We start from the raw sequence: 27,317 nt of genomic DNA on the forward strand, positions 1-27,317 counted from the left end.
AGACAAAAAAATCTTCGACAAAAAGTAGAAAAGAAGCTTGTAAAAAAAGAAAGAGGGGCAGCTCTATTCCGGCTAACCGGCGCAGAAGGAAAAATAACTGATGTACGTGCGTCTGGGTGGTGCCTTTGTGGGTGATGTCATTGATGGCTCCAACAACACCATGTGGAGCCGAACAGAGCCACCCAATGGCGCACAGGGGTACTGCTCAGCAAAAGTTCCAGATTCCAAGCTGACACCTGGAAATTCTTAGGTAAGAAATCTGCAGCTAGAAGTCTCTATCAGATATACTGTTATGTCATCATTTTAGGCCAGCCTTCGATTTACTAGATAGACAAACGATATGGCCCTACATATTGAAATTTAGGCACAGGTGGACTCCCATAGTTTACTAACTAATAAATAACCTGTGAAAATTGGTCTTAGGCTAGGCTATGGTTCTCGCTTGAAAAGTTTTCGACTTGTATCTAGCGGATCTCCTCCTTACTTTAAGGAGCATTGCATCTTTTTCACAGAATATAGGTGGGACTCACACTCCCTGACACCTTTATGCAGATGATCTCATTCTTTTAGATAGGAACCCTGTAGGCTTACAGTGTACATTTTCAGTCCTGTAGGTAGGTTGTGGTAAAATCATCTAATTGTCAATAATGCTAAACATAAGATATTTGTATTTGGCAAAAAGTCACACTCCTTATATCTCTAAGTTTAACTTTTCATTCATCTCTTCAACGAGGGTCATATTTTGATCAACTAGAAATTACTTAAAAAAAAGGAAACCGCTTTTGATGGCCTCTCTGTGGAACCTCTTTTGAGGCATTTAAAAGTAAAATTCCACCTCTAGTTACACCTAGGACTGAGCTCTTTATTTTGGATCCTATGGTTCCTACGGGAGTAACACAGCTACAACAAAAGTGCAGTACAGAACTATACCATATTTGAAAGAAATCAAGAGCTTTGACATCCTTTTACCTTTGCTCCACCCTTGCCAGATGTTCTTGAAACTAGAGATTCCTGCACTGGGCTTAGCTTGCAAACAGTGTATCAAATACATGTGGAATGATATCAAATGAACACTTTTGCCCACCCCTTAAACTGTGCCCAATTATGATGGATTTGCATGAAACCCACTATTTTTGCCACTTTCTGAGCCAATGATTGGTAAGGCACCAACATTATTTTCAAATCAAAGATTCCCTCCACTATCCCTTTATATTTGCTCCCTCTTGACGTATCTACATAAAGCTTGACTTACCAACGTCTGCATTAAAATTGATATACAAAAGGAAAACTAAACATGCTTACGTTTTCACAGATTTCACGCAGATTTGCAAAATGGTACCAAAAGTATAAGTAAGTGAACACTTTTTGACCCTCCTTTTAACTGTGAAACCACCCCTTCTTGATTAATCTCAACACATCTGAAAATACCAAGAATGAGCTGAACTCGCTATATGTTTGCCAAATTTCGTGCAAAGTTGGCAAACTGCACTGAAGTAAATCAGTTTTAAGTAAAGTGTGTGCGTGTGCACACACACACTAAAAAGCAAAGGCTAAAGGAGTTACAATTATGTAAAATGTTACTAAAATTCACCAGCTATAGTTATTTCAAGTAACTATAACTTGTGCCCTAAAGTACCTAAAACTTACCCCACTGCCGCGCCTTGCAAAGTGTTGTCATCATTGATGTCTTTTTCAGATTTTGCAGTCATGTTATCACTGATGTCATAAATCATGCTATTAGTGATGTAAAATGTGGGGCAATTAGCAGTGCATGGTGAGGGCGCCATTTGAAAATGGATTTTTTGGTTTGGTAATACCTTTGGTGCTGTTTGTCGAATCTTTACAAAACTTTAAAAAAAAATAAAGTTTCATCCACCTCACCTTCGTCTTGAAAACGTTTCAGTGATCCGTCAAGAAGAGGCAGAGAAAACGGTGGGTGGGGGAGTGGCAAAATGGGTTTCCCCTTTAATTATTCCATAGGGCACTTAAACACAGCTACACCCAAAAGTGCTGTACAGAATTATACCATATTTGACAGAAATCAAGACATTGGTCCTAAAAGTGTGCTTTTGTGATATGGTGCAAATTTGTTCAGTATTTTGGGCGAAATTAATGCTAATAACCTCTGTGTACTTCACACTGCAGAGGATTCATGGAGTCAAGGTCAGATCTGATTGGCTGCAATTATATCAAGAAATATTCCAGTATTACCATGAAGGGCTTCTGGTGACAACACAAACCAAGAGGGCCAAAGGCCGAACCCCTAATATCAAAATATAGGACCATCTTACATGTTATTCGTTATTATATTACATATTTATTTTGGGGTAGTTCGTTTGAAAAAGCAGTTTTCTTAAAAGTGCAACTAACAATTAGCACTGATTTTAATTCGAAAATGTATGTTTTGTTTACCTTTATCCGTGCTATAGAGGTGCTTTTCCACCAGGCTATTCTATAATACACCATGGCAGCCCAATCCGTGTTGGTGGCAGCTTAGTTAATATTGACTGCTCACAATTCACCTACTCAGGAATAGTATCAAACTGGCCACGGCTGAGAAGGAGATATTCACATTAAAAATCACATCGACTTCGTCTTTACCAGAACCCTTGTTTACTGTGTCACCTTGGGAGGTTCACTAATTCCCAAGCTGAAGTGCTATCTCCTTATATATTAAAGTTTGCTAACTTCTCTATCTTAGGCGACCTTAACATACAGGAAGACAACTTCAATGACATTCATTCTGCTGCCCTCACATTTAGGCATTGTTCCCACTCAACTGCAAGATAATGGCTGGATCTTATTTTATCTAACTGCTCTGTTATCTCAACTAGTCACTATTCCCTCCTCCTGGCCTGACCAATCTGCAGCCCTTTTCCAATGTCAATGCAATAAACTCAGCCCCTTGAAAAGTAACTACAACAGAACATCCAGAGAATGGTCTAAGATTAATTAAGCAAACTTAGATGATGCACTTGCCAAGGCTCATAAGCCTTTATGCCGACTGATCTGTAGATGCTTGTACTTTTAACTCAAGAATAACTCTGGCCTGAGACACCATCATACCAGTTAAAGTGAGCACGTTGTCCCACACTACCCCAGCAGCCCCTTGGTAATCTGCAACTTGTAGGGAGGCCAAAGGCCACTGCAGAACACTCCAATGGAAACAGAAGCCTTACTATGTCCTCATTCCAAACTTAAGCATTAATCAGGTATCAAAAACTATCATAAACTCATAAAAAAAAGCACAGGCAGCCTACGATGTGGACAAGCTGTCCATGTCCAACAACTCAAAGAACAGTAAGTGCTTCTGAGAGCAATCTGCTTGTCAGCAAACCATATTCTTCTCCCAGATTTATTCGATAGCCTCAAGGCTCCTTCTTATGCCCCACACTATTTAATGCTTTAACGACGCATTCGGCTAAGGTGACACAACTGCATGGATACAAAATTATATCATATGTTGACAACACTCTGCGCATCATCTCCACTGAAGAAGACATTACTTTCTCACAAGAGAATTTCCACTAAGGCAGTCAGAAATAAGAATCTTTTAAGTTTTAAGCACCAGTAGTGCCAGGAAGGGCAACGTGAGAAGAACTGCCAATATTCGTAGTAGACCGGCACCTAGGCACGATTTTTAGGCCGACTGTGAAGGAGCCCTGGTCAGTTACACTAAGTGGATTGGTCCTGGTGAAAGTCTGGAAGCCAAAAAGTTTGAAAAAGTTTTGAAGGCCCACTTTGAAAAGGAACTTGCCACTTTTTTGCGGAAAGGGGTTCTCATATATTTGAAGTCCCAACGCTGAAAGGGACTTTCTAATTTTTTTTCCCTAAATCCTCAACAACCCTACACACCACTGTTAGACCTGACAGCCTCAGGGTGGTCACTCCTAACTTTTTGCCTGCCTCCCTCCACTTTTTTCACACTGTTTTTGCTGGTTTTAGGACTCTGCGCACTTTACCCCTGCAAACCAGTGCTAAAGTGCATATGCTCTCTCCCTTAAAACATGGTGACATTGGCTCATACCAAATTGGCTTATTAAATTTACTTGTAAGTCCCCAGTAAAGAGCACTACATGTGCCCAAGGACTGTAGATTAAATGCTACTAGTGGGCCTGCCGCACTGGCCGTGCCACCCATATATGTAGCCCCTTAACCATGCCTCAGGCCAGCCTCTGCAAGACCTGTGTGTGCAGTTTCATTTCCCCTTCGACTTGGCATTTAAACGTACTTGCTAAGCCTTGAACTCCCCTTTTTCTACATTTAACCCCTTCTGTGCCCAGGACGTAATGGTTACGTCCTGAGGCACAGTGCTCGTGTGCCCAGGACGTAACCATTACGTCCTGGGCACAGAGCCCAGAGGGAGTGCTAGCGCTCCCTCTGTGGGGTTCCCCTCCACCCCCCCAAGGCAGGGATGGAAGGGGAAGCCCTTCCCCTTCCACCCCCAACCCCCCACTCCCCTGTGACGTCTGGAATTTCCTTCCCTTTGAAGTCTCTCTGAGCGTTTTAGAAGCCGGATTGCAAGCAATCCCGATGCTAAAACGCCCACTAGACACCATGGATTTTTTTTTTTTTTTTTAGGAAATTTACATGAGGGAGCGACCCCTTGGGCAAGGGTCGCTCCGAAGGGGGGCATTTTATTTTAAAGGCCTTTTCTGCCCCCCGGGGGCAGATCGGCCAATTATTGGGCCGATCTGCCCCCGGGGGGGAAGAAACATCTAGGCACAAGGGATCATTTTTTTTTTTTATTATTTTTTTATTTTTTAGAGGTGGGGAGCGACCCCTTAGGAAAGGGTCGCTCCCCTAGGGGGAAAATTATATTTAGGCCATTTCTGCCCCCCTTAGGGGCAGATTGGCCTATTTTTATGAGGCCAATCTGCCCCCAAGGGGGACAGAAACCACTAGACACCAGGGAGTTTTGTTTTTTTACGTGAATTTCACACACGGGAATCGACCCCTTAGGCAAGGGTCGTTCCCCTGGGGGGCAAATTTATTTTAGGCCATTTCTGCCCAATGGGCGGGCAGATCAGCCTATTTTAATTAGGCCGATCAAACCACTAGGCACCAGGGATTTTTTTGTTGTTGTTGTTTTACAAATGGTGAGCGACCCCTTAGGCAAGGGTCGCTCCCCTCGAGGGGCAAATTGTAGTTAGGCCATTTCTGCCCCCTTTGGTGGCAGATCGGCCGATTTTAGAAACCACAAGGCACTGGGGATCTATTTTTTTTTTTTTTTTGCACCAATGTCGCACATGGGGAGCGACCCTGTAGGCAAGGGTCACTCCCCAGGGGCGGGTGGTGGGCAAATTTATTTTAGGCCATTGCCCCCCCCCCTCACCCCCCACCCCAGGGGGTAGATCAGCCTATTGTTATTAGGCTGATCTGCCCCCAGGGGGGCAGAAACCTCTAGGCACTTGGGCAATTCTTTTTTTTATTTTTTTTATTTTTGAGATGGGGAGCTACCCATTAGGCAAGGGTCACTCCCCTGGAGGGCAAATTGTATTTGGTCCATTTCTACCCCACTTGAGGGCATAATGGCCGATTTTTTTTAGAACACTCTGCCCTCATGGGGGCAGAAACTACTTAGGCACCAGGGATTGGTGTGTGTGTATGCGTGTGTTTTCTTTAGAGGGGCAGCCCCTTGGGTAAGGGTCGCTCCCCATGGGGCACATTACTGTTGGCCATATCTGCCCTCCCATTGGGGGCAGATGGGCCTATTTTTGGAAGGCCCATCTGCCCCCAAGGAGGGGGAAGAAAGCCCACCAGAGGCTTTCAAAAATAAGAGGGTGGGGGTATGGCCATACCACAACCCCAAATAAAGGGGGCCAAAGTTGTTCTGCCCACCAGTGGGCAGATGGAGCAATTACCCCTGATCCACACCCCGGGGGGCACGAAGTCTACTAGATGCCAGGGAATTAAAAAAAACAAAAAATATTGGGGTGGTGGCTACCAACCAGTATGGGCCTGGTTACACCTGCACCTCAACTGCAGGGGTTACCAGTCTTTCAGCTCTCCCCCGCACTCTAAAACATCTTATCCACCAGCAAGCAAGAAGACATTTGATTATTTTGGGTTTTAGTTTTACATTTGGGCCATGAAAACTTGGCTTACTCTCAAAATCGTCCCACTTGGAATGGTGAGGGCTGCACTTTATGGACTTTGGGACGCTGCCATATAGAAAAAAAAACACAAGACCTAGACATATCTGAAAACTAAAGATCTGGGTGATTCCAGGGTGGTGTGTTTCACATGCACCCCGCACCATTTATGGACCCACAATCCCCTGCAAACCTCCAACTTTGCTGGAAATCACACATTTTTCCCATGTTTTCCCATGTTTTTGTGATGGAACCTTCCGGAATCTGCAGGAATCCACAAAATTCCTACCACCCAGCGTTGTCTCATCAATTCCGATAAAAATTCTGCTGCACTTGTCAGCCTAAAAATGTTTTTTTGCAAACTGCCCTTTTGGACCCCCTTTGTTCCTCCTAAATATCGACATGTTTTTGGCTCTTCCCTTTCACAAGCACCTGGCCCACCTACACAAATGAGGTATCATTTTTACCGGGAGACTGAGGGGAACATTGGGTGGTATGAAATGTGTCCCAGTCCGGTGATCCCACACAGAAATGTGGGAAAAATTTGATTTTTTTTAGCTAAATTTGAGGTTTGCTGAGGATTGTGGATAAGAAAACATTGGGGGATCCACGCAAGTCACACCTCACTGGACTCCCTCGGGTGTCTAGTTTTCAGAAATGTCTGGGTTTGGTAGGTTTCCCTAGAAGGCTGCTGAGCCCAGGACCAAAAAATGCAGGTGCCCCCCTGCAAAAACAGGTAGTTTTGTATTTGATAATTTTGATGTGTCCAGATAGTGTTTTGGGCCATTTCCTTTCGTGGGCGCTAGGTCTACCCACACAAGTGAGGTACCATTTTTATCGGGAGACTTGGGGGAACACAGAATAGCAAAACAAGTGTTATTGCCCCTTATCTTTCTCTAAATTTTTTCCTTCCAAATGTAAGGCAGTGTGTAAAAAAGACGTCTATTTGAGAAATGCCCTGTAATTCACATGCTAGTATGGGCACCCCGGAATTCAGAGATGTGCAAATAACCACTGCTTCTCAACACCTTATCTTGTGGCCATTTTGGAAATACAAAGGTTTTCTTGATACCTATTTTTCATTTTTTATATTTCAGCAAATGAATTGCTGTATACCCAGTAAAGAATAAAACCCCATTGCAAGGTGCAGCTCATTTATTGGCTCTGGGTACCTAGAGTTCTTGATGAACCTACAGGCCCTATATATCCCCGCAACCAGAAGAGTCCAGCTGACGTAACAGTATATTGCTTTAAAAACTCTGACATCGCAGGAAAAAGTTACAGAGTAAAACGTGGAGAAAAATGGCTGTTTTTTTCACCTCAATTTCAATATTGTTTTTATTTCAGCTGTTATTTTCTGTAGGAAACACTTGTAGGATCTACACAAATGACCCCTTGCTGAATTCAGAAGTTTGTCTACTTTTTAGAAATGATTAGCTTTCTGGGATCCAACATTGGTTTCTCACCCATTTTGGTCACTAACTGGAAGGAGGCTGAAAGCACAAAAAATAGTAAAAATGTGGTATGCCCCAGTAAAATGTCAAAATTGTATTGAAAAATTGGGTTTTCCAATTTAAGTCTGTCTGTTCCTGAAAGCTGGGAAGATGGTGATCTTGCCACCGCAAACCCTTTGTTTTTGCCATTTTCAGGGAAAAAATCACAAGCTGCCTTCTGCAGCCCTTTTTTCCCCATTAAAAAAATAAATAAATAAAAAAGAAATCACTGTATTTTGGCTAATTTCTTGGTCTCCTTCAGGGGAACCCACAAAGTCTGGGTATCTCTAGAATCCCTAGGATGTTGGAAAAAAAGGACACAAATTTGGTGTGGGTAGCTTATGTGAACAAAAAGTTATGAGGGCCTAAGTGCGAACTGCCCCAAATAGCCAAAAAAAAGGCTCAGCACAGGAGGGGGAAAAGGCCTGGCAGCGAAAGGGTTAAATCACCCCGAAGGTAGGCCCTAGGAAACCCATAGGGCAGAGTGCTATGTAGGTAAAAGGCAGGACATATACCTGTGTAGTTTATATGTCCTGGTAGTGTAAAACTCCTAAATTCGTTTTACACTGCTGTGAAGACTGCTCCTTTCATATGCTAACCTTAGGGCTACCCTCATATACTGTTTGAGTGGTAGATTCTTATCTGAAAGGGGGAACAGGTTCATATTTAGTATGGCTAGAATGGTAATACAAAATCCTGCTAACTAGTGAAGTTGGATTTAATATTACTATTTCAGAAATGCCACTTTTAGAAAGTGAGCATTTCTCTGCAGTTAAATCCTTTTGTGCCTTTCAATCAACGTCTGGCTAGGTTAGTTGACAGCTCCTTTGTGCATTTCACTCAGACAACCCCAAACAAAGGCTGCACAGTCAGACCTGCACACATCTACATACTGAATGAGTCTTCCTGGGCTGGGAGGGTGGAGGGCCTGGCACTTACATTTGAAAGGACAGTGGCCTGCCCTCACACAATGGGCTGATAAACCCCCTACTGGGACCCCGGCAGACACAATGGAACTGAAAGGGAACCTTGTAAAATTCTAAGCCACTCTTTGAAGTCTCCCCCACTCCAAAGGCACATTTGGGTATTTAAACAAGGTCTCTGACCCTACCAACTCAGACACTTCTTGACAAGATACCTCCTGAGGATGGAACTCCAAACCAGAACCTGCAACCTGCTTAGAGAAGCTGCCTGGCTGCCCAAAGGACTCACCTGACTGCTTTTCTGCAAAGGACTGCTGCCTTGCTGTTGCCCTGCTGCCTTGCTGCCCTCTGGCTCTGCTGAGAAGTGCTCTCCAAGGGCTTGGATTGAGCTTGCCTCCTGTTTTCTGAAGTCTCAGGGCCAAAAAGACTATCTCTGCAAAGAATCCTTGTGCGGTGAAAAATGGATGCACAGCCTTCCCTGCAGTGCAAAAATCACTGCATCGCCGAACAGGAACAATGAAGCCTGGCTCCCCGAGGGGAGATCGATGCAGCGCCAGCGTTGGGACCGGAACTTCAACGCACGGCCCACCAGATTGATGTATCGCCGAGCCGGAACGACGCAGCCCAACTTCCGGCTAGAGAAATTGACGCAGCACCTGCAGTGCTACAGAAATTTGCACGCATCGTCCACTGGATCGACGTAGCTCCTGTGACTTCGTCCTGCACGCCCAGGATTTCTCCACATCGTCCCCTGGGCATCCAAATACCCCGCAACCCGAAGAGGATCCAAGTCTGTGTACCGGAAAGCGACACAAAGCCCTTGCTGCGTGGAAAAGCATTGATGATTCGTCTATGTGCGCCCTGAGAAACCGGCGCACACCTCCCTGTTCTCCACGCATCTCTTCCTCTACGGTCCGGTACGGATAATTTAGACGCAAACCAGGTACTTTGTGCTTGCAAGAGACACTTATTACTTTTTAAGAACTAAAGACTTTCATTTTTAACAGTGATATTTTGACATATACTTATCAAATCTTGATCGTTTTCACCTGCTTTTTATCAGATAAATATCTTATATTTTTCTAAACCTGTGGGGTGTCTTTTTGTAGTGTTCCACTGTGTTATTACATGATTTATTGCACAAATACTTTACACATTGCCTTCTAAGTTAAGCCTGATTGCTCAGTACCAAGATACCCGAGGGTGGGCACAGGATAATTTGAATTGTGTGCGACTTGCCCTGACTACAGTGAGGGTCCTTGCTTGGACAGTGGGTAACCTGACTGCCAACCAAAGACACCATTTCTAACAACCACTCACTCTAGATGGCTAAAAACCCTTACCACCTTAAATTCCACCCATTGTGAACCTGAAAAACCCTAAAAATCCCTTATCGACCCTAAACATCAACCATCCCTGAGCCCACTTACTAGCACTAATGTTCACCCAAATGTGTGATTTTTGATGTTCCCTTAAAATTATCTTTCTTTTAATTTTCACTTTACTTTTATTTCCTCAAAACTGTCTTTCCATAAAACTGGTTTTCCATGAGTTGATTTCCTCCAATGTGGTTTCTCAGTTTTCATTTTTCCGTGAATTCATATACATCAGGAAAAGACACTCTAAAGGGGGATGTTGCTGAAACTGTAGCTGCCACCACAGCAAACCAGACAAGATACTTGAAGCATGTTGGTCCCGTTGGAGCCCTAGAGCTTTCTAGCTGAAAATTTGCAGAATGGGACTTAGTCGTTTTTTTAAAGGTGCTATAACCTAGAGCGAGACACAGCTGAAAGTCAATCCGATGCTGTGGATCTGTCAGTCGCATACTTTTTCTTGTGGGTACTGTTGGAGCTCTGGAGGAAAAGTTCTAAAAAAATGTCAAACTTTCTTTGGAGCCCACACAGCCAGAGGAGTACACTTCTAGGGCCCCCAAGGGAAGGCACTTAGAGACTCTAAAGGTGGCAGGCAGAGCCTAACAACAAAGTTCAGTCCAGGTCCTGTTGCCAATGGTCGACTGGGTACCTTGGACATAAAGGCCTCTTGCAGCTTGCTGCTACTCTGCAGCCATACAGGAGGTCAGCCAACTTAGGAGTGGGGTAGGTCAGGGGTCGAGTGGGGTAGAGTAGGGTAGATTGGAGTAGATGGGAGTAGGGTAGATTGTGGTAGACTGGAGTGGGGTAAATTATGGTAAATGGGGTAGATTGAGGTAAGTTGGAGTGGAGTAGAGTGTGATCGAGTGGGGTAGTGTGGGGAAGAGCGGGGTAGAGAGGGGTCGATGGGTAGAATGGAGAGGGGAAGACTGTAGTGAAGTAGACTGGAGTGTGGTAGATTAGGGTAAATTGGAGTGGAGTAGATTGGCATGGACTGGAGTGGGCTAGAGTGAAGTGGGGTAGTGGACTGGTGTGGAGTGGGGGTAGAGTGGAGTAGATTGGGGTAGGCTAGTGGGGCTGAGTAGCTTGGAGTGAGGTAGATTGGAGTGAGGTAGACTGAAGTGGAATAGATTGGGGTGGAGTGGGGTGAGGTACAGTGGAGTAGAGTGGGGTGGACTGGGTAGAGAGATTGGGGATAGCGTGGTGTGGGGTGAATCGTAGAGAAGTTGGGAAGACTGAGGTAGTTTGGGGGTGAGGTAGGGTTGGATACAGTGGAGTGTGGTAGTTAGGAGCATGGTAGATTGGGTTAGAATAGAGCAGAGAATAGAGCGGAGTAGATTGGAGAGGTGCAATGGGCTAGAGTGGAGTGGGGAAGAGAGGAGTGGGTTAGACTGGAGTGGGGTAGACTGGAATGGGGTAGACTGGGGTAAAATGAAGTCGGGTGGAGTGGGGCAGGTTGAGTAGAGTGAGGTAGACTGAGGTGGAGTGGGATAGAATGGGCTAGCCTGGGGTGGGGTAGATTGGGTAGAGTAGACGGAGGTAGACTGGGGTAGACAGAGGTAGCTTGGGGTGGAGTATAGTGGGGTAGAATAGAGTAGGGCAGACTGGAGTAGATCGGCGTGGGGTAGACGGGTAGATTACAGTAGAGTGGGAAACAGAGGAATAGAGTGGTGCAAAGGAGGGTAGATTGGAGTAGAGTGTGGTAGACTGGAGTGGTGTAGATTGGGGTAAATTGGAGTGGGGTAGATTGCAGTAGATTGGAGTGGGATGGAGTGGGGTAGACTGGGGTACAGTGAAGTGGGGTAGATTGACAGAGTGGAGTAGTGTAGAGTTGGTTACAGTGGCGTGGGGTAGATTGTAGTGGAGTGGAGTGGTTTAGACTGGAGTGTGGTACATTACAAAGCAGCAGTGGTCACTCTGAAAAATGCAAATGAGCCGCATTCTTGATAATAGTTTTAACTGCATGAAATGACCAGGTCACAAAGATGCAGCTGGTTCTAACAACAAGGGGCCTTATATTGAACTTGTTGTTTTCAGCCAGTGCAATGCAGTCTCCATGTCGGGATTTGCAATGGAACAGTGAAAGTACACACTGCTGAATGAAAACAGCACTGCCTGAAGGCCACCCATCATGGAGGATTACAAGAGGCATCACCTGAACATCCTGTGATTCTGGACAAGTCAATTAATCTACCAGCATAAAAAACATGAATGTGAACTTGTGTAATGTAACTGGTGCTCATGTAAAGCACCAATTCCTTTCCACTCAGGTCAAAATGGAAAATATATGTAATTTACCAAGTGGACATCTGTTTGTGGCATGTAGTGCTTCAGATTCACATGCTGTGCATATATCGCCGTCTAGTGTTGGGCTCGGAGTGTTACAAGTTGTTTTCCTTCGAAGAAGTCTTTTTTTTGAGTAACGGGATCGAGTGACTCCTCCTCTTGGTGATATTGCACATGGGCATCGACTCCTTTTTTAGACTGTTTTCCCGCAGGAGGGTGAAGTAGGGAAGGATTGTGTATGTACAAATACATATAGAAAGTAAAGAAGATGTCCATGCAATATATATACATATTTATATGATAAAGTAATACAACGACTAGTGGCTCCGGGGAAGGAAGGAGGGCGCATGTGAATCTGCAGCACTACATGCCACGAACAGATGTACACTGGGCAAGTGACATTTTCTGTTCGATAGCATGTGTATCTGCAGATACACATGCTGTGCATAGACTGAAAAGCAGTTCTCCTCACAAGTAAGCGGTGGTTAGCCCGTAGGAGTTGAAGTAGTTTGAAATAGTGTTTTTAGTGCTTGAACAACATTCGCTTGTTGTCAAGATAACACATCCACACAGTACTGTTTAGTGAATGTGTGTGGTGTGGACCATGTGGCTGCTTTGTATGTGTCTGCCATTGGTATATTTCCTATGAATGCCATTGAGGCACCCTTTTTTCTAGTGGAATGTGCTTTTGGAGTTACTAACAGCTGCCTTTTTGCCTTGAATTAGCAGGTTTGAACAAATTTTACAATCCATTTTGATAATCCTTGTTTTGAAATTGGATTCCCTTTATGAGGATGTTGGAAAGCAAGTTGTTTAGTTTTTCTAAAGACTCTCGTTCTGTCTACGTAATACATTAGTGCTCTTTTGAAAGCAAGAATGCGGAAAGCTCTTTCAGCATCAGAATCTGGCTGTGGAAAGAAAGGGTGAAACCACTTAAGGTAAAAAAAATTGCAATTGTCCTAAGTACTACTTTGTGTTTGTGTACTTGGAAGAAGGGTTCTTCTAAAGTAAATGCTTGAACTTCACTTACTCTTCTTAATAAAGTAATTGCTACCAAGAAAGAAACCTTCCATGAGAGAAACTGAATAACGCAAGAGAGCATGGGCTCAAATGGTGGACCCAGAAGTCTTGTGAGCACAGTATTAAGATTCCATTCAGGAGCTGGTGGTACTCTAGGTGAAATAACCTGTTTAAGCCCTTCCATTAATGCTTCTATGACAGGAATTTTAAACAGAGAGGTATGTTGTCTGTTTTGGAGGTAGGCTGAGATTGCTGCTAAATGAATTTTAATAGACTATGCAAGATTTGTTTTTTGTAAATAAAGCAAATAAAACACAATATCCTGTACTAATGCTTTAAATGGATCAATATTTTTAGGTTTGCAGTAATATACGAAACAGTTCCATTTATTTGGTAGCACTGCCTGGTTGTCGGTTTACGTGCTTGTTTTAGAGTGTCCGCACATTCTAATGGAAGCTTTAGGTATCCAAATTCTATGACCTCAGGAGCCAAATCACCAAGTTGAGCGCACTGGGATTGGGATTTGACCCCTGTTCTGAGTTAACAGGTCTGGTCTGTTTGGAAGCGTGTGATGTGGTACTACTGACAGATCCAACAGTGTTGTGTACCAGTGTTGACGTGCCCACTTGGGAGCTATGAGTATCATAGTGAGGGAAGTGTGACGCATTTTGTTGACCAGAAATTGAATTAACGGGAGAGGGGGAAAAGCGCAAGCAAATATCCCTGACCAGTTGATCCATAGAGCATTGCCCATGGATTGAGGGTGTGGGTATCTGGATGCAAAGTTTTGGCATTTTGCATTTTTGCTTGTTGCGAAAAGGTCTATGTTTGGTGCTCCCCACATCTGAACGTAATATTGAATGGGTGAATCACCCATTTGTGTATTTGTTGCTGCGTCCTGCTTAGAAGATCCGCTAGCTGGTTATATATCCCTGGGATGTATTCCGCTAGCAGGTGAATGTGACTGTGAATTGCCCATTTCCATATTGTTTGTGCTAGAAGGGACAATTGGGATGAATGCCCCCCCCCCCCCCCCTGTTTTTCAGATAATAGATTGTTGTCATGTTGCCGGTTCTTAATAAGACTATTTTGTGTAAGATCTGTGGTTGGAATGCTTTGATGGCTAAGAACACTGCTAGTAATTCCAAGTGGTTTATGTGGTAAATTTGCTGGATTGAGTCCCATTCCCCTTGTATTGTCAGATTGTTGAGATGGGCTCCCTAACCTGTCACTGACACATCTGCTGTGATTATGGTCTGTGGCACAGGGTCCTGAAATGGCCACCCTTTTATTAAGTTGTTGTGATTCCAGAGATTTGTGAGTTTGGCGGTCTAACAACACTAGATCGTGTAGCTGACCCTGTGCCTGGGACCATTGTCGAGAGAGAGAGAGACTGTTGCAGTGGTCTCATGTTTAGACGTGCATTTGGCACTATTGCTATGCTTGATGCCATCATTCCCAATAGTTTCATGAAACATTTTACAGTGTTAGTTTGATTGGCTTGTAATTGGGATATGAGGGAGTGAAACACTTGTATCCGTTGTGGATTTGGGTAGGCTAATGCTGACTGAGTAGTCAGAATTGGTCCTAAATAAGGTTGAATTTGCGCTGGCTGAAGGTGAGATTTCTGGTAACTGATTGTGAACCCTAATTTGTGTAGGGTATTTATTGTGTGTGTTGTTGGCGGTTTGGAATACTGCTGGATTTTATTAACCAGTCGTCTAGATAAGGGAAGACATGTATGTGTTGCCCTCTGCGGTATGCTGCGACTACAGCTAGACATTTTGTTGTTACCCCAAAGGGTAGTCCCTTGAATTGATAGTGCTTGCCTCCTAATACGAACCTTAGATACTTGTGGTGAGCTGAGTGTATAGGAATATGGAGTAAGCATCCTTTAGGTCTAATGCTGTCAAATTGTCTTGTATTTGTAGCAAGAGAATTACATCCTGTAGATTGACCATGTGAACATGCTCTGACAGGATATATAGATTTAGAGGCGTGAGATCGGAAATGGGTCCAAGAGTACCATCCATTTTTAGTACTCCTGTACCTTGCTGTGAGATGGGAACTATTTCTATTGCCTTCTTGGAGTAGTAGAGATTGTATCTCTTGTTTTAGTAGAATAGTGTGTTCTTGAGAGAGTCAGTGAGAACGACGTGGAATGTTTGGTGGAGTAAAGATGAGCTCTAGGCAATAACCACTGCGGATAATTGAGGGTACCCATTGATCTGTGGTAGTTTTTTTGCCAGTGAGAATGGAATTTATTGCAGACTTCCTCCCACAGGAGATATATGGTGCTGTGGAATGTTTGGGAAGTCATTGTTTTGTTGATGCTGAAGCACCCTGTGAGGCTGGGAATTTACATCTGGACCTGAAATATTGTCCTCTGTAAGAGCCTAAGAATGACCCCAATGCTTAATACTGCTGGCCTTGCTTTGAATGGGAGTTGGCAGCCTCTGTAGTTTGGGTTTTAAATTATCCTCTAAATTATGGTTTTTCGAAAGGAACCCCGAAATGGTGTGGTATAAAGAGCTCCGATGGCTTTTGCTGTGTCAGAATCTTTTTTTAGGTTTTCTATGGTTGTATCCACCTCTGGTCTAAAAAGCTGTTGTTTATTAAATGGCATTTTAAGGACCACCTCTGGTTTGAAACCGGAGGACCTCAACCATGCATGTCGCCAAATAGAAATGCTGGTATTAATTCCTCTAGCTGCAGTGTCAGATGCATTTAGAGCAGACCTAATTTGATTATTTGTGATGGCCAGACCTTCCTCTACAATTTGCTGCGCACTTTTTATGGTGTTCTTTGGGGAGATATTGCAAGAATTCTTGCATCTCATCCCAATGTGTCCAGTAGCATCTTGCTAACAGGGCCTGGGATTTAGCAATACGCCATTGGTTGGCTGCTTCTTTTGCCACCCTTTTCCCTGCTGCATCAAATTTACGGCTTTGTCGGAGGGTATCCCCAGAAGACTGACTATTGGCGTGCTTCCTGGCTGCACTGACCACACTAGAATCTGGTGGTAATTGCTGTGAGATGTAAATTGAGTCTGTTGGTGCATGCTTTATGAATTCTTGGTGTTTGAACCCTAGATTTAACTGGTTCTTTGAAAATTTCGTCTGCATGTTTGAGCATACCAGGAAGCATTGGTAGACACTGGTATTGCTTATGAGTTGAGGACAGGGTATTGAAAACAAAGGCCTCCTCTAAAGGATCTGCATGCATTTGTACTCCATGGTATGCAGCTGCTCTGGAGATAACTTGGTTGTATGCTGTACTATCCTCAGGTGGAGATGGTCTGTTGGGATACAAATCCGGATCGTTAGATGGGATAGGATATGAATCGTACATATCCCATGGATCTATGATCTATCTAGAATCACCCCTTTCCTCTTCTTGTGAAGAAGTGTGAGAATGTGATGGTGAAGGTGGTGGAGTCAAGAGTTTGTGGTGAAAAGGAAAGTTGCGGTGAATGTGGAGGAGAAAGCTCAACAGGCTTTGGCTTTTCTTTTTGCTTGTAGATTTTTGCCAGTGGTGGGGCAGTACCCAGAGTTTCTCGGAATGCTAACTTCCTTTCAGTCTGTGGAGGCGGAGAAGTAATAATTATTCCAGTCTCTTTCTTGATTTGAATTCTCCTTTCTTTGCTGTCCATAACCTCTAAAATGGGTTGAATGTCTGATTCCTCCATTTGATGTTCTGAAGCATGTTTTGTGCTATTAGAGGAATGTTTGTTAAATGTCTTGGGCACATGCTTAATTTGAGTCGAAAGCCCTGTTTCCTCTTTGTAAGATTTTATTTTGGCTCCGAAGGTGGACCGAGATGTTTCGGGTCCGAAGCTGGTAGCCGAGGTTTCGGCTCCGAAGCAGAGCCAATGGTCCCAATGGTATTGGACGTCGACTCGGTTCGGAAGTGGATGCTTACATTTATCGGATCGACCTTGACCCCGAAACAGGCGTGGTAGCCTGTTGAGGGAGTGCCCAGGCCTTTTTCAGTGCCAAACCCAAGGGTCGTCGACAATTAATTTTTTCTGGGTGAAACCATGGCTTAAAAGCAGTGATGCACCCAAGGGCTTGGCTGATTTTTTAATTGTTGGTGTTGGGGTAGATGTACTCACGTACTGCGCCGCTGATATTGTCTGGCTGTCGTCCTCTGAATCCTGCTCGGAGTCGGAACCTGGGATCGAAACTGCAGTTTGTGCCAGCTCTTCGCTAAGGACGTTGGTGGTGGACTCTGAGTTTCAACGCCATCTCCAATCTTCTTGCCCTTCGATTGCGTAATGTTTTCTTTGATCAAAAAGACCGACATGCCTCACAGCTTTCTTCTTGATGTTCTGGAGAAAGGCAGAGATTACACACCAAGTGCTGGCGGTGTATGGAAACTTGGCGTGGCACCAAGGACAGAATCGGAATGGACTCTGATCCATTGACCTACGACGCAGCAGGCCCGAACCATACTATCAGATCGAGGGCAGAAGGAACCCGCATTCGAAACAAACCCGACGGTATGAGAAAAGTTTGAAAGTTTAGAGAATTTCCGAACCGAAAATACCGGAGTGAGAGGGAACACGTCTGAACCTGACGGCAGAAAGAAAACAATCTAACAAAGGAGCCGATGCCCATGTGCACTATCACAGAGAGGAGGAGTCAATCGATCCCGTGACTAAAAAAAAAAGACTTCTTCGAAGAAAAACAACTTGTACCACTCCGAGCCCAACACTAGATGGAGATATGTGCACAGCATGTGGATCTGCAGCTACACCTGCTATCGAACACACACACAGGACGCACACTAAGTAAGTTAAATCAATCTGGATTTTGTTCATGCTCCACATGAAAACAAGGTGGTCACGGAGTAAGTGACGCCCTTGAAGTGCAGCTGAATTAGAAGGCAGCAAATAAGAGTGACTAAAGATAAGGATGCCAAGAAAAGGGAAGTAATGAGTGGGCTTAAAGCCAATTTTTTGAGTTTTTTTTTTAAACAAAACAATAGGTTGTTGCCAAAACTCAAACTAAAAAATTCCAGCAAAACATTACAAAAGGTGTTACCAAGGTACCAGGCAATTAAAGTGAGAGCACACAGTCTTATGCACCAACAATCATATGAAGCATCTAAATCTCACCAATTTCCTGTAGTCCATCCATAGCTTCAGCTGTGTTTTAGATATGTCTTTTCTCCAAGAATTATGTACCCACCTCTATTGCTTTTGCCAATACTTGCAACAAAATAAGACAAGAAATGAAAAAATCAATACCAGCAGCAAACTGGTAATAGCAAGGCAAGTCTGAATGGCTTTGATAATGCTGGTTTCCGTGGTTGTAATTCATAGTGCATATATGATCACAGAACACTGGTGGTGTGTTTATATTACATGACTGTGTTTGAATATGTTAGTCGTTGTATTGCAGTAGCATAATGAGTTTTCTAATTGTGTTTGTGTTTTCATTTTGGTCATAGTTTTCTGTTGAGAGAGTGCACATGTGGCAGTAAGATATTGGGTGTCTATGGTTTATGTCTATGTTCTTGCATTATGACTTACTAATGTTGTATGTAATGTAATCCAAATTATTTTAAGATGACTGCAGGTGCATAATTGTATGAAAGAGAACTACATTTAATGTAGTAGTGATTGTGCCATAACTACGTTCTGCATTCATACTCAAATTATGTGGTTTAATTGTTCTGCAATGAATATACAGTCAGCATATTATTTTAGATTAAAAAATGAGTATTGAACTAGTGGTTAATGAATGATAATGTAAGATTACAGTGGTTCCCACTGGATGATGTCATCAAAGGTGTAATTTGAGATGTCATCAGTGATGTTATTTAACATGCCACCAGTAATGTCACATGAGGTCATAAGCAGTGCACAACTGCCATGAGAGTTATAGTTGTTTACCTACTACGTGCAATACCAACAGAGATGTAAATAATTTCTTGAAATGTCTGGCATATTGATTAAATCCGATGGAAAGCATTTTGGCTCCATAGTCATCACCTATACAAATACACCCCTCAAGTTTAATCCACTGCTACTTGATTTGCTGAGGTTCTGCCTAGATTATGTCATAGGATTCTTTGAAAAAAGAACTCAGTTTCTGCACGAGAAGTTTCATGAATCCATGTTTTGTCTTTGTTTAGCATTTATTTTGTGGGGTTCAAAAAACGTTACAACCTGTCCAGCTCTTTAAATTCGGCTTTAATACAGGTGAACCATAACATCTGTAAGGCTCTTTGCTTTCAACTGTGCTCCTCTTTTGAGCTATCTGCTATACAACTCATATAGTCAGCATTCCACATTCTCATATCCATCTTACCAATTGAGACTTTTGATCAAACCTAACCTCCTTCCTTGCTGTTCCTCAAATGCTGTGCTTCTGTGATCTCTACGGGTTTGGATTCCTAGCTCTACTTCATGGATCTTTGTATTGTTTATATTCATATTATTTGTGCTTTTGCCTAGAGTTCCACATTCTCACTGCAAAGCTGCTCCACTTGCTTGCCTTAATTTCCTAGTTTTATAAGTCTATTCTACTTTTTTACTTCAGTAAGTGATTGTCTGTCTCTTCTTTCTGCATTTGGTTATTCTTAATCTGTTCCCAGTTTCCCAAAAGTTTAGACCCTCTCCTGCAAAGATGTGTTACTGAATTCTATTCCAATGGGCCACTCCTATGGCCTCTCTTGCATCTGTGTTAAACACATTATCATTATTATAAGATCTTGATAGTGAATTGACAGGCTTGTGACCAATACTTCACTGCTACTCTTCCATAAGGGCTGCTGAGTGTCTATGGGCAAATAACTGTTAGTGGTTCTCTATCTCTCTTGATCTTTAAGTTCTGTGAATTTATAAAGAAGCTCAACTTTTTGCTTTGTTTCTGTACGTGGTCATGGAACTTCTATTAACTTTCAATTTCCTCATAATGCAGTGTCCTGAAATATATTTGTGTTTTAACTTATGGCCAATGCTTTTGTGAGTTTAAATGCAATGGGACTTAAAATAAAACGAGAATTCACAAATTACCTATTCAGAAAAAACACAAAAAATCAGATATACAATTCACTCCAATCAATAAAACACAAAGCAACAATATAACCACTTGTCTAAATAAAACCAATAGCCATATTTTAAAGATAACGCAGTACCAAAACTGAGTTCAGAATCAGACTGAACCTTAAGATCCCTGCACGATAATATAACACATGCGGAGATAAACTCAATGCTGTACTACAATTAATTTCTTATTAACACATCATACAGATTTTTTAAGTAAGTACCCTATGCTTTTTCTTCATAAACCTAAAACTACACCAGCACTTATATAATTGCTCAGTCTGTATAGTATTCTCGCAACTTGAGAGCACAAGAGGAATATAAAGGGAGTCTCACATTCAGTTTCAATTTACTTTTTCCAAAGGTATAAGTAATTGTCTTTCGATTTGCATGTAGCAGGGGCAGATAACTAAAAAGAGGGCCATACGTCTCTTTTATACATTCAATACATAAATAAAACAGGTCCCTCCTTTTACTTGGGTTCTTCACCCAAGCAGATGTCAGACTCAAAATTGGTAATTATTTAAGCCTGGCTAACGTGATTCACTACTAGAGTATTTATAAACTCGATATGCTTCTATGGAGTTTGTGTAACCCAACACAACTGATCTAAAAAGACATCTTTGACCATACTGGCTTTCTGCTTTTCTTTGGCCAACTAACTTTGTGGCTAGGCTAGCCACTGCCTTCCCAACATTGAGGAGAGCCTGGGAAATGTGGCATTGTTGGTTAAGGTCTCATAAAGTAGAACACTAGCCATTGAGGAAGTATTGAGAGGGTATGTATGTATGTGTGTATATATTATATATATATATATATATATATATATATATATCCAGAGATCTGATTTTCCAATAAATTACATGAATTGACAGCGCATTTAGAGGTGTCCTGGCTTTCCTTGAATCTAAGGATGTTTTTGATATATATATATATATATATATATACACATATACACACACACACACCTACATACATACAGGCATTTCACAAATTAGGGAGGGAGAAAATCCAACCTCTAGAAAGCCATATATCTTGATTTGCTCCACAGGGCTGTCAGAAAGTACCATTTTAGCACATCTGTTTTTACCCATAAAAAAATGTTTTTAATTTAGTCTGCTGATACAACGTTTCCCTATTCTTTAAAAGCATTCGAGGGCTTAGCAAGGATGGTAGAACTATCTACAAATAACAAAATCGGTAGTCACATAGCTGCTATAATTACTGGATATCATACACATCTTCCCTAAAATATTCCACAACCTTGTGATATAGAGAACGCGAAGCAGTGGGGAAAGGATACATACTGACCTTGAAGTCTTTGGCACACTTCCTGTATTCAGCCACATCACAAATTGCTAACATGCCACCCATGGAGCTGTAGGAATACTGCTGCAAATGTTCATATATCAACCGATGAAAACGAACCCCAAATTCCATCAGAACTGTGTCCACATTTTTGCCATCCATGGAATTTCGTATTTTTTCCACTTGCTTTCTAACATATATACACACTTTGACACAGGCCTAAAGAACAAAAAAACAACTTTATTTATTTGTCCTCCGAGTAGGGAAAAGTCACTTAGACAAATGTAATTAACTCATTTGCAACTATTATAATATTTGTGAAACTGAAAGAGGAAATTAAATTTACTCACAGTGGTATACTGGATCAAAACATTATTTTCGTCTTCAGGTTTGAAATCGGTTTTCTTCTGTTCTGTTGCGAGAATGTGTTTCATTTGCCCAATCATACAATTCAGCGTCCTTCAGGAAACAATTTTACCAATATTTTCAGGTTAAAATAATACAAAATATATTTCTAAAAAATGTTTAAGGTAGCATTCATGCATTAGGCTGAGGGATACTTAAAAGGCTGGTTGGGACCTCTGCCTCGTTGCATTTAACATAGCTACCAAGTTTTCCAACTCCATGCCAGACTAGCTGCTGCAGTTTAGACGTTTTTTTTTTCCATTCTGGGACTTGTCGTTCTGGTCTTACAATGACAGAAACAAGGCTATACGTTGCAGAATGCAAAGAAACAAATCTGGACAGGAGCAGCTGGTCACGCAAGGAACTCGGAACTCGGTAGAGCTGATGACATCGCAAGAGATTTTGATCGCTTAAATTTGTCATATGCCTATTTCCCAACTACGTTTAAATAACACTGGTTCTGCTGGATTTTTCAACAATGCTTCTGTGTGATTTTTCACTTATAATCTGCTCGATTAACCAGTGGTCATTTTCTTATATAACCACAGAGACTTGATCACTTGAGTAAGAGGGGCCTTTGGTCAAGAAATATCAAGAAAGAGGTCGGATTCCTGACTGCTTTTTGCTGTTCTTTTTGGACAGAGGTTGGACACAAGGAACACAATCGCAGTTCAGCCGAGCTTTGCAGTCAAAACGCATGTTTTTATTGAGAAGAGCAATTCCCTCCTCCAGCTGCTCTAAGTAAGAGTCTTATAAACACAGAGGCAGAAGTGTGACAATCTAAATATTTACTCATTAGGCACAGATAGTTCACTTCATGCTCTCAGGGTAGTGATAAAGTAGGGTGTAGGATTTAGGAAACATATGCCTAGGAAATATTGTAGAAATGTTTGTCCTTTTCACATTTCTTCTAAACCCTGATAATAGCAATATTTTTTATATTTTGTGGTGGCAATGCATGTTCTAAGCAGCAGGTTACAGCAATACATGTTTTTCAACATACATAGTCATTTGTTTGAAAATATGTTTGAGTGTGGCATTCTAAGCACAAAAAGGTGGGTTTATCAATTACCACTACGTCGCCACCTGCTTGAGTAAAGCTCTTGCTTGCTATGTTTCGCTACACTGGGAAACTATAGTGCTAGAACGGAGTACTTGGTAATGCAGTTGGGGTACAATGGTACTGTGGCCCACACACAACCATTACAACTATCATAATATGGGAACAATAAATAATCTTGGACTGCTCTTGAACCTTGAAAACTATGTCTCACAATGGCACTGTCTCTAAGGCTCTTGAGGGGTCAACCAGGATCACGGCATTTGTCCAGGCTGGTTTTCCAAATTAATCATAATGGCAGTTTCTGTACTTCTACAAGGTGTGAAGCCTGACTGGAAATCGACAAACAGCTAGTTAGTTTCCAGGAAGACAAAGAGTTAAAAACTAACTTCAGATTCAAGAATCTTTGCAATTCACAGTACCTAAATATCAGCCAGTGATTTGAAAAGACTTGTGGTTTGCTACTACGCTTTCTTTAAAAGTGGGGTTATGACAGTATTCTTTAAATTTTAAAGAACTACCCCATAACAAATGTTTTCGCAGTGCTGCGATACGGTGAAGAGACAGATGGTTTAAGAATGTTAATAATTTGGAAAAGTTACTTGAGAAGCTGAATTGAACCTGCTCAGGATGGGACATTACATTCTTAGCAAGATTATTTTGGAGTGGCACAACTGTGTGACTGAAAAAGTACATTTGGTTATTAACAGATGTCGAGTGGTTGTACCTGAAATTCCCATGTGGGAAAAGCAATAATTTTTTTGTAGACGTTCTTTGGAAGTTTCATTTATGTACAACTGAACATGATCCTTTTTGTTTTGATAGTAGCCTGTTTATAGGCATAGTTCTAAATGGCAGGGTGGGAATCAATTCAGCCCTGCCAGAAATATTTGTTTTTCAGAATACCCTTAATTATTCTATGATTTGGCTGCTTTAGGTATCATTTTCGTGACTGGCGCCATTTTATCAAGTGTAGTGGTAGTCTATGAATGAAGGTGGTCCAAAACAAGGAAGGCAGACAAGGGACATATTTTTAGAAAAGCATATAGGAGACTCACAGGCCAAGTGTTATTATAGTTTCTAACCCAGGACAGAGGTAGAATGTAAGGTTTGGCAGGCTTCGTTTCATTAAATCGACCTCGAATTCAGTGCATAATGAAGTGTCTGGACAACGGCAGAGGCAGGTATTCTGTGATCGCTAAGTTTGGTATTGAGAAAACTGTAGGATATAAGACTGTGTCCCGAATCATGAGTAGAGGAGTTAGCCAGGTGTGAAAAACCCAAACTGCTCATCTCTTCAGGAATTTATTGATTGCAAGTATTATGGTCACTATCCCAGATGATGTAGTCTCCTAGGGTGACACTGCAGTTTTAAGTAGACATCATAAGTAATGCCTGGAGCAATAATTGTGTAAGAAAGGACATAATCATCTTTTTTCAGAATGGTAAAAAACTGCACAGGTAAAGTATGACACAGGCCCTGTCACAAATATCACACATGTTAAAAAAAAATGTAGTTTGCCCTTTTCAGATGTTTACAGGAGATGTGTGGTTAATAGATCAGCGTAAATCAAGGACACAGATGGGTTCCCCTGCTTCTCTTGACAATGCTGCATCCCTCCAAAAGAGTAACAGCAGCGGGGACTTCTCTGACACTTGTTTTGTGACATTGAAAAATGCAAGGTGAAAGTTGAAAAATATAATTTAAATGTCATCGCTATGTTTTGTGACCAACCTTGCCTTGGGGAGTGGGACCTTAAGTGAGGAGTTGGTGGCTGGTACTAGAGTTCTACTGATGGCCACCTGCCTTCTCAGGATTTTACCTAGTTCACAATGTAATTCAGAGATGTGTGTTGAGGAAGATGGGGGAAAGAGTATTTCTTTATGAGAGGCAAGGTAAAGAAGTTGGACTTAAACAGTTGTCTATTCTGGTGGAGACCCCAACAAGACAGTGTTTGGCAAGAAGGCAGTAGTATTCCTCCCTCAATTTGAAATTGCGGTTGCAAAGGTGTTTGGTGATGTGAGGAGTTTATTAAGGAGTGGGAGTGGTATCTTTGTGAGTGGCTGGCATATCCAAGGAGGAGGAGATCATGAGTTTAATAAGTTCCAGCTTTCAAAGGATGATCGATAAGGCTGACAAATACTGTAAATGACTCACAACTAGCATGGTTAGTCATGAAGACGCCCAGGGGATGCAGTAGAGAAGGTTCTCTTTAATGAAGCCAGAGCTTCATTAAAGTGAAAGCCAGCAGTCAATAATTCTGGTATTAGTTTCACGTTTGCAGCCTTAAGTGGGCTGAGAGGGTGTAGCCGATCTTAAAGCTGGAGTAGATGATCTTGGTTAAATGCTTCATCTAATTCACCTACTGAATAATAAAAGGATGCTTCCAAGAGGGCCCTGAGGATGATGAGTCTTCGTGAATGGATTGTGAACTACTTGAAGACATCATCAAAGAATCCGGGAAAAAGATCTCCCAAAGATAAAGATGAGGAGTAATGTCTACCTCCACACTAAAAGAGTACGGACAAGAGAGATGTATGATGACTGACTAATCACTTCAGAAAGAGATTGTGGATAATTACTGACCAATTTGCACCGAACTTGGAGGAACCAGCAGATGCAATTCAAGCCTTGGGAGTGCAAAGCTTGGTGAAGATTTATTAAAGAGTTCAAAAGCTATAAAGGAAGGCAGGGGGGCAAAACAAGTCCCTTTAACAGTAACATTGTTAAACCACAGGCGATATTCACAATGAGGATCCTTAACATTTTAATTGCTTGGCAGACTTTCTATCATTTGGGCCTTAACTTGGTCTGGTGAGGTTTCATCAAGCTGTTTGCGATAAGAGTAAAAACAACAAAACAAAAAAAGAGTACCAACTATGCATAAGTGCCAAATATTTAAAAAATAATTATATTCTCTGGAGACAGTTGATAAAAGATTCCAAACAACCAAAACGAAAAACTGCATGCACTATTTGGCTGCATCAACAGTGATCACTCATATCTCATCCTTCCAGGTTCATGAATACTAGAAATAAATGCAAAAAAAAAGCAGCAAAGTGGAGGAGCAAATGCTACAACATGCATAAGTGTGGTGGGCTGCAAGCCAATCCACTAACTCAGATCCCTTAAAGAACCTTCACCCCTACACCAATCTGCACTGGGCATGACCAGACGGGTGGTGGAAGGAAATAACTTTACAAATACACCTGAACATGGACTGACCTGGTGTAAAGGAAAAACAAATCAAAACACTCCAGCCTAGTCCTGTAGATGTGGATGAATTTTAACAACCTACCTTGTCCAAGAGTGGGCACTACACACATTTCTCCCACCAAATTAATTATCCCAGAAACAATATTGTACGCTTGTACTGTTTTTGGTTCTTCATCATACTATGGAAAAACCTTCAACTCAATTAAACATTACTGTGCAGCCTAGCAATGTGATAAGGAACTAGAAAGTGTGAACAGACAATAGAGTGATAGCAAATCACCTATTGCTGATGTAAGTGGAGGTGTCACATGCTACGGATTAAATTATATACTTGTTGAGTTAGGTCATGATGTCCTATGTAATGCCATGAATGAGGACTTTGGTGTGTTTTATGATGTCATAAATTACGTCATATCTGAGACAGCGGGAGAGTTACTTTTCCATAATTAGAATATGCTTTTATTTGTATTGTGTGATTTGTTAAAAGTAAGCATAAAACACATGATGGAAGGCACAATGGTTATCCACAAAAATGAAATACTCTGATCTGGAAAAAAAAAGTTTTTCTCTTAAAATACAGATGCAATGAATGTATACTTGCCTATCAATCCCAGTATCAAGCTTCACCTCCATTTGTTCTATTATATCTTTTTTCTTCTGAAGACATTCAGTCAGTTTTGGAGATGAGCTATACAAATACGATCAAACAAAGAACAAACATTTGTATCATGTATGAGAGTTTTTTTCATAATTAGAAAATAATGCGTCATTTATGTGTGCATGAGTAAGCCTGACTAGGCCCTAAAAAGCTTGCATTGGCACTTCACGTATGCAAAAACAAAAAGCACCTTTATTTTATGTGACCCAGCGTTCTGAACAAGCAGGTGTTTCTCTGTGTGCTTCTCCATTTTATAAATCAGCAAAATAGACAATTCATTAGTGGCGATGTTTATGTTATAAAAAGTAAGAAAACAAGTTACCTACCTGTAACTACAGTTATCCAGTGTTGGTATCTTTCATAAATTCACATTCTTGAATCATCCCCGTTGAAGTGGGAGTCCCACAGTACATCACAAAAGCAGTGAG

At 41.9% G+C, this 27,317-nt stretch overlaps 1 protein-coding gene across 1 annotated transcript in view; it reads right to left on the reverse strand.

The window, feature by feature from the left end:
* The window catches only part of EXOC5 (exocyst complex component 5), a 173,663-nt gene that overhangs the window by 8,834 nt on the left and 137,512 nt on the right, over positions 1-27,317 (reverse strand). Inside the window, exons 15-17 of the mRNA XM_069207440.1 lie at positions 26,833-26,919; positions 21,900-22,008; positions 21,553-21,768 (exon numbers count right to left, since the gene is read on the reverse strand). Coding sequence (XP_069063541.1) covers positions 21,553-21,768; positions 21,900-22,008; positions 26,833-26,919 — 412 coding nt within the window. The remainder of the gene's footprint in view (positions 1-21,552; positions 21,769-21,899; positions 22,009-26,832; positions 26,920-27,317) is intronic.

This window comes from Pleurodeles waltl, chromosome 9 (genome assembly GCF_031143425.1).
Source record: "Pleurodeles waltl isolate 20211129_DDA chromosome 9, aPleWal1.hap1.20221129, whole genome shotgun sequence".
Taxonomy (NCBI): domain Eukaryota; kingdom Metazoa; phylum Chordata; class Amphibia; order Caudata; family Salamandridae; genus Pleurodeles; species Pleurodeles waltl.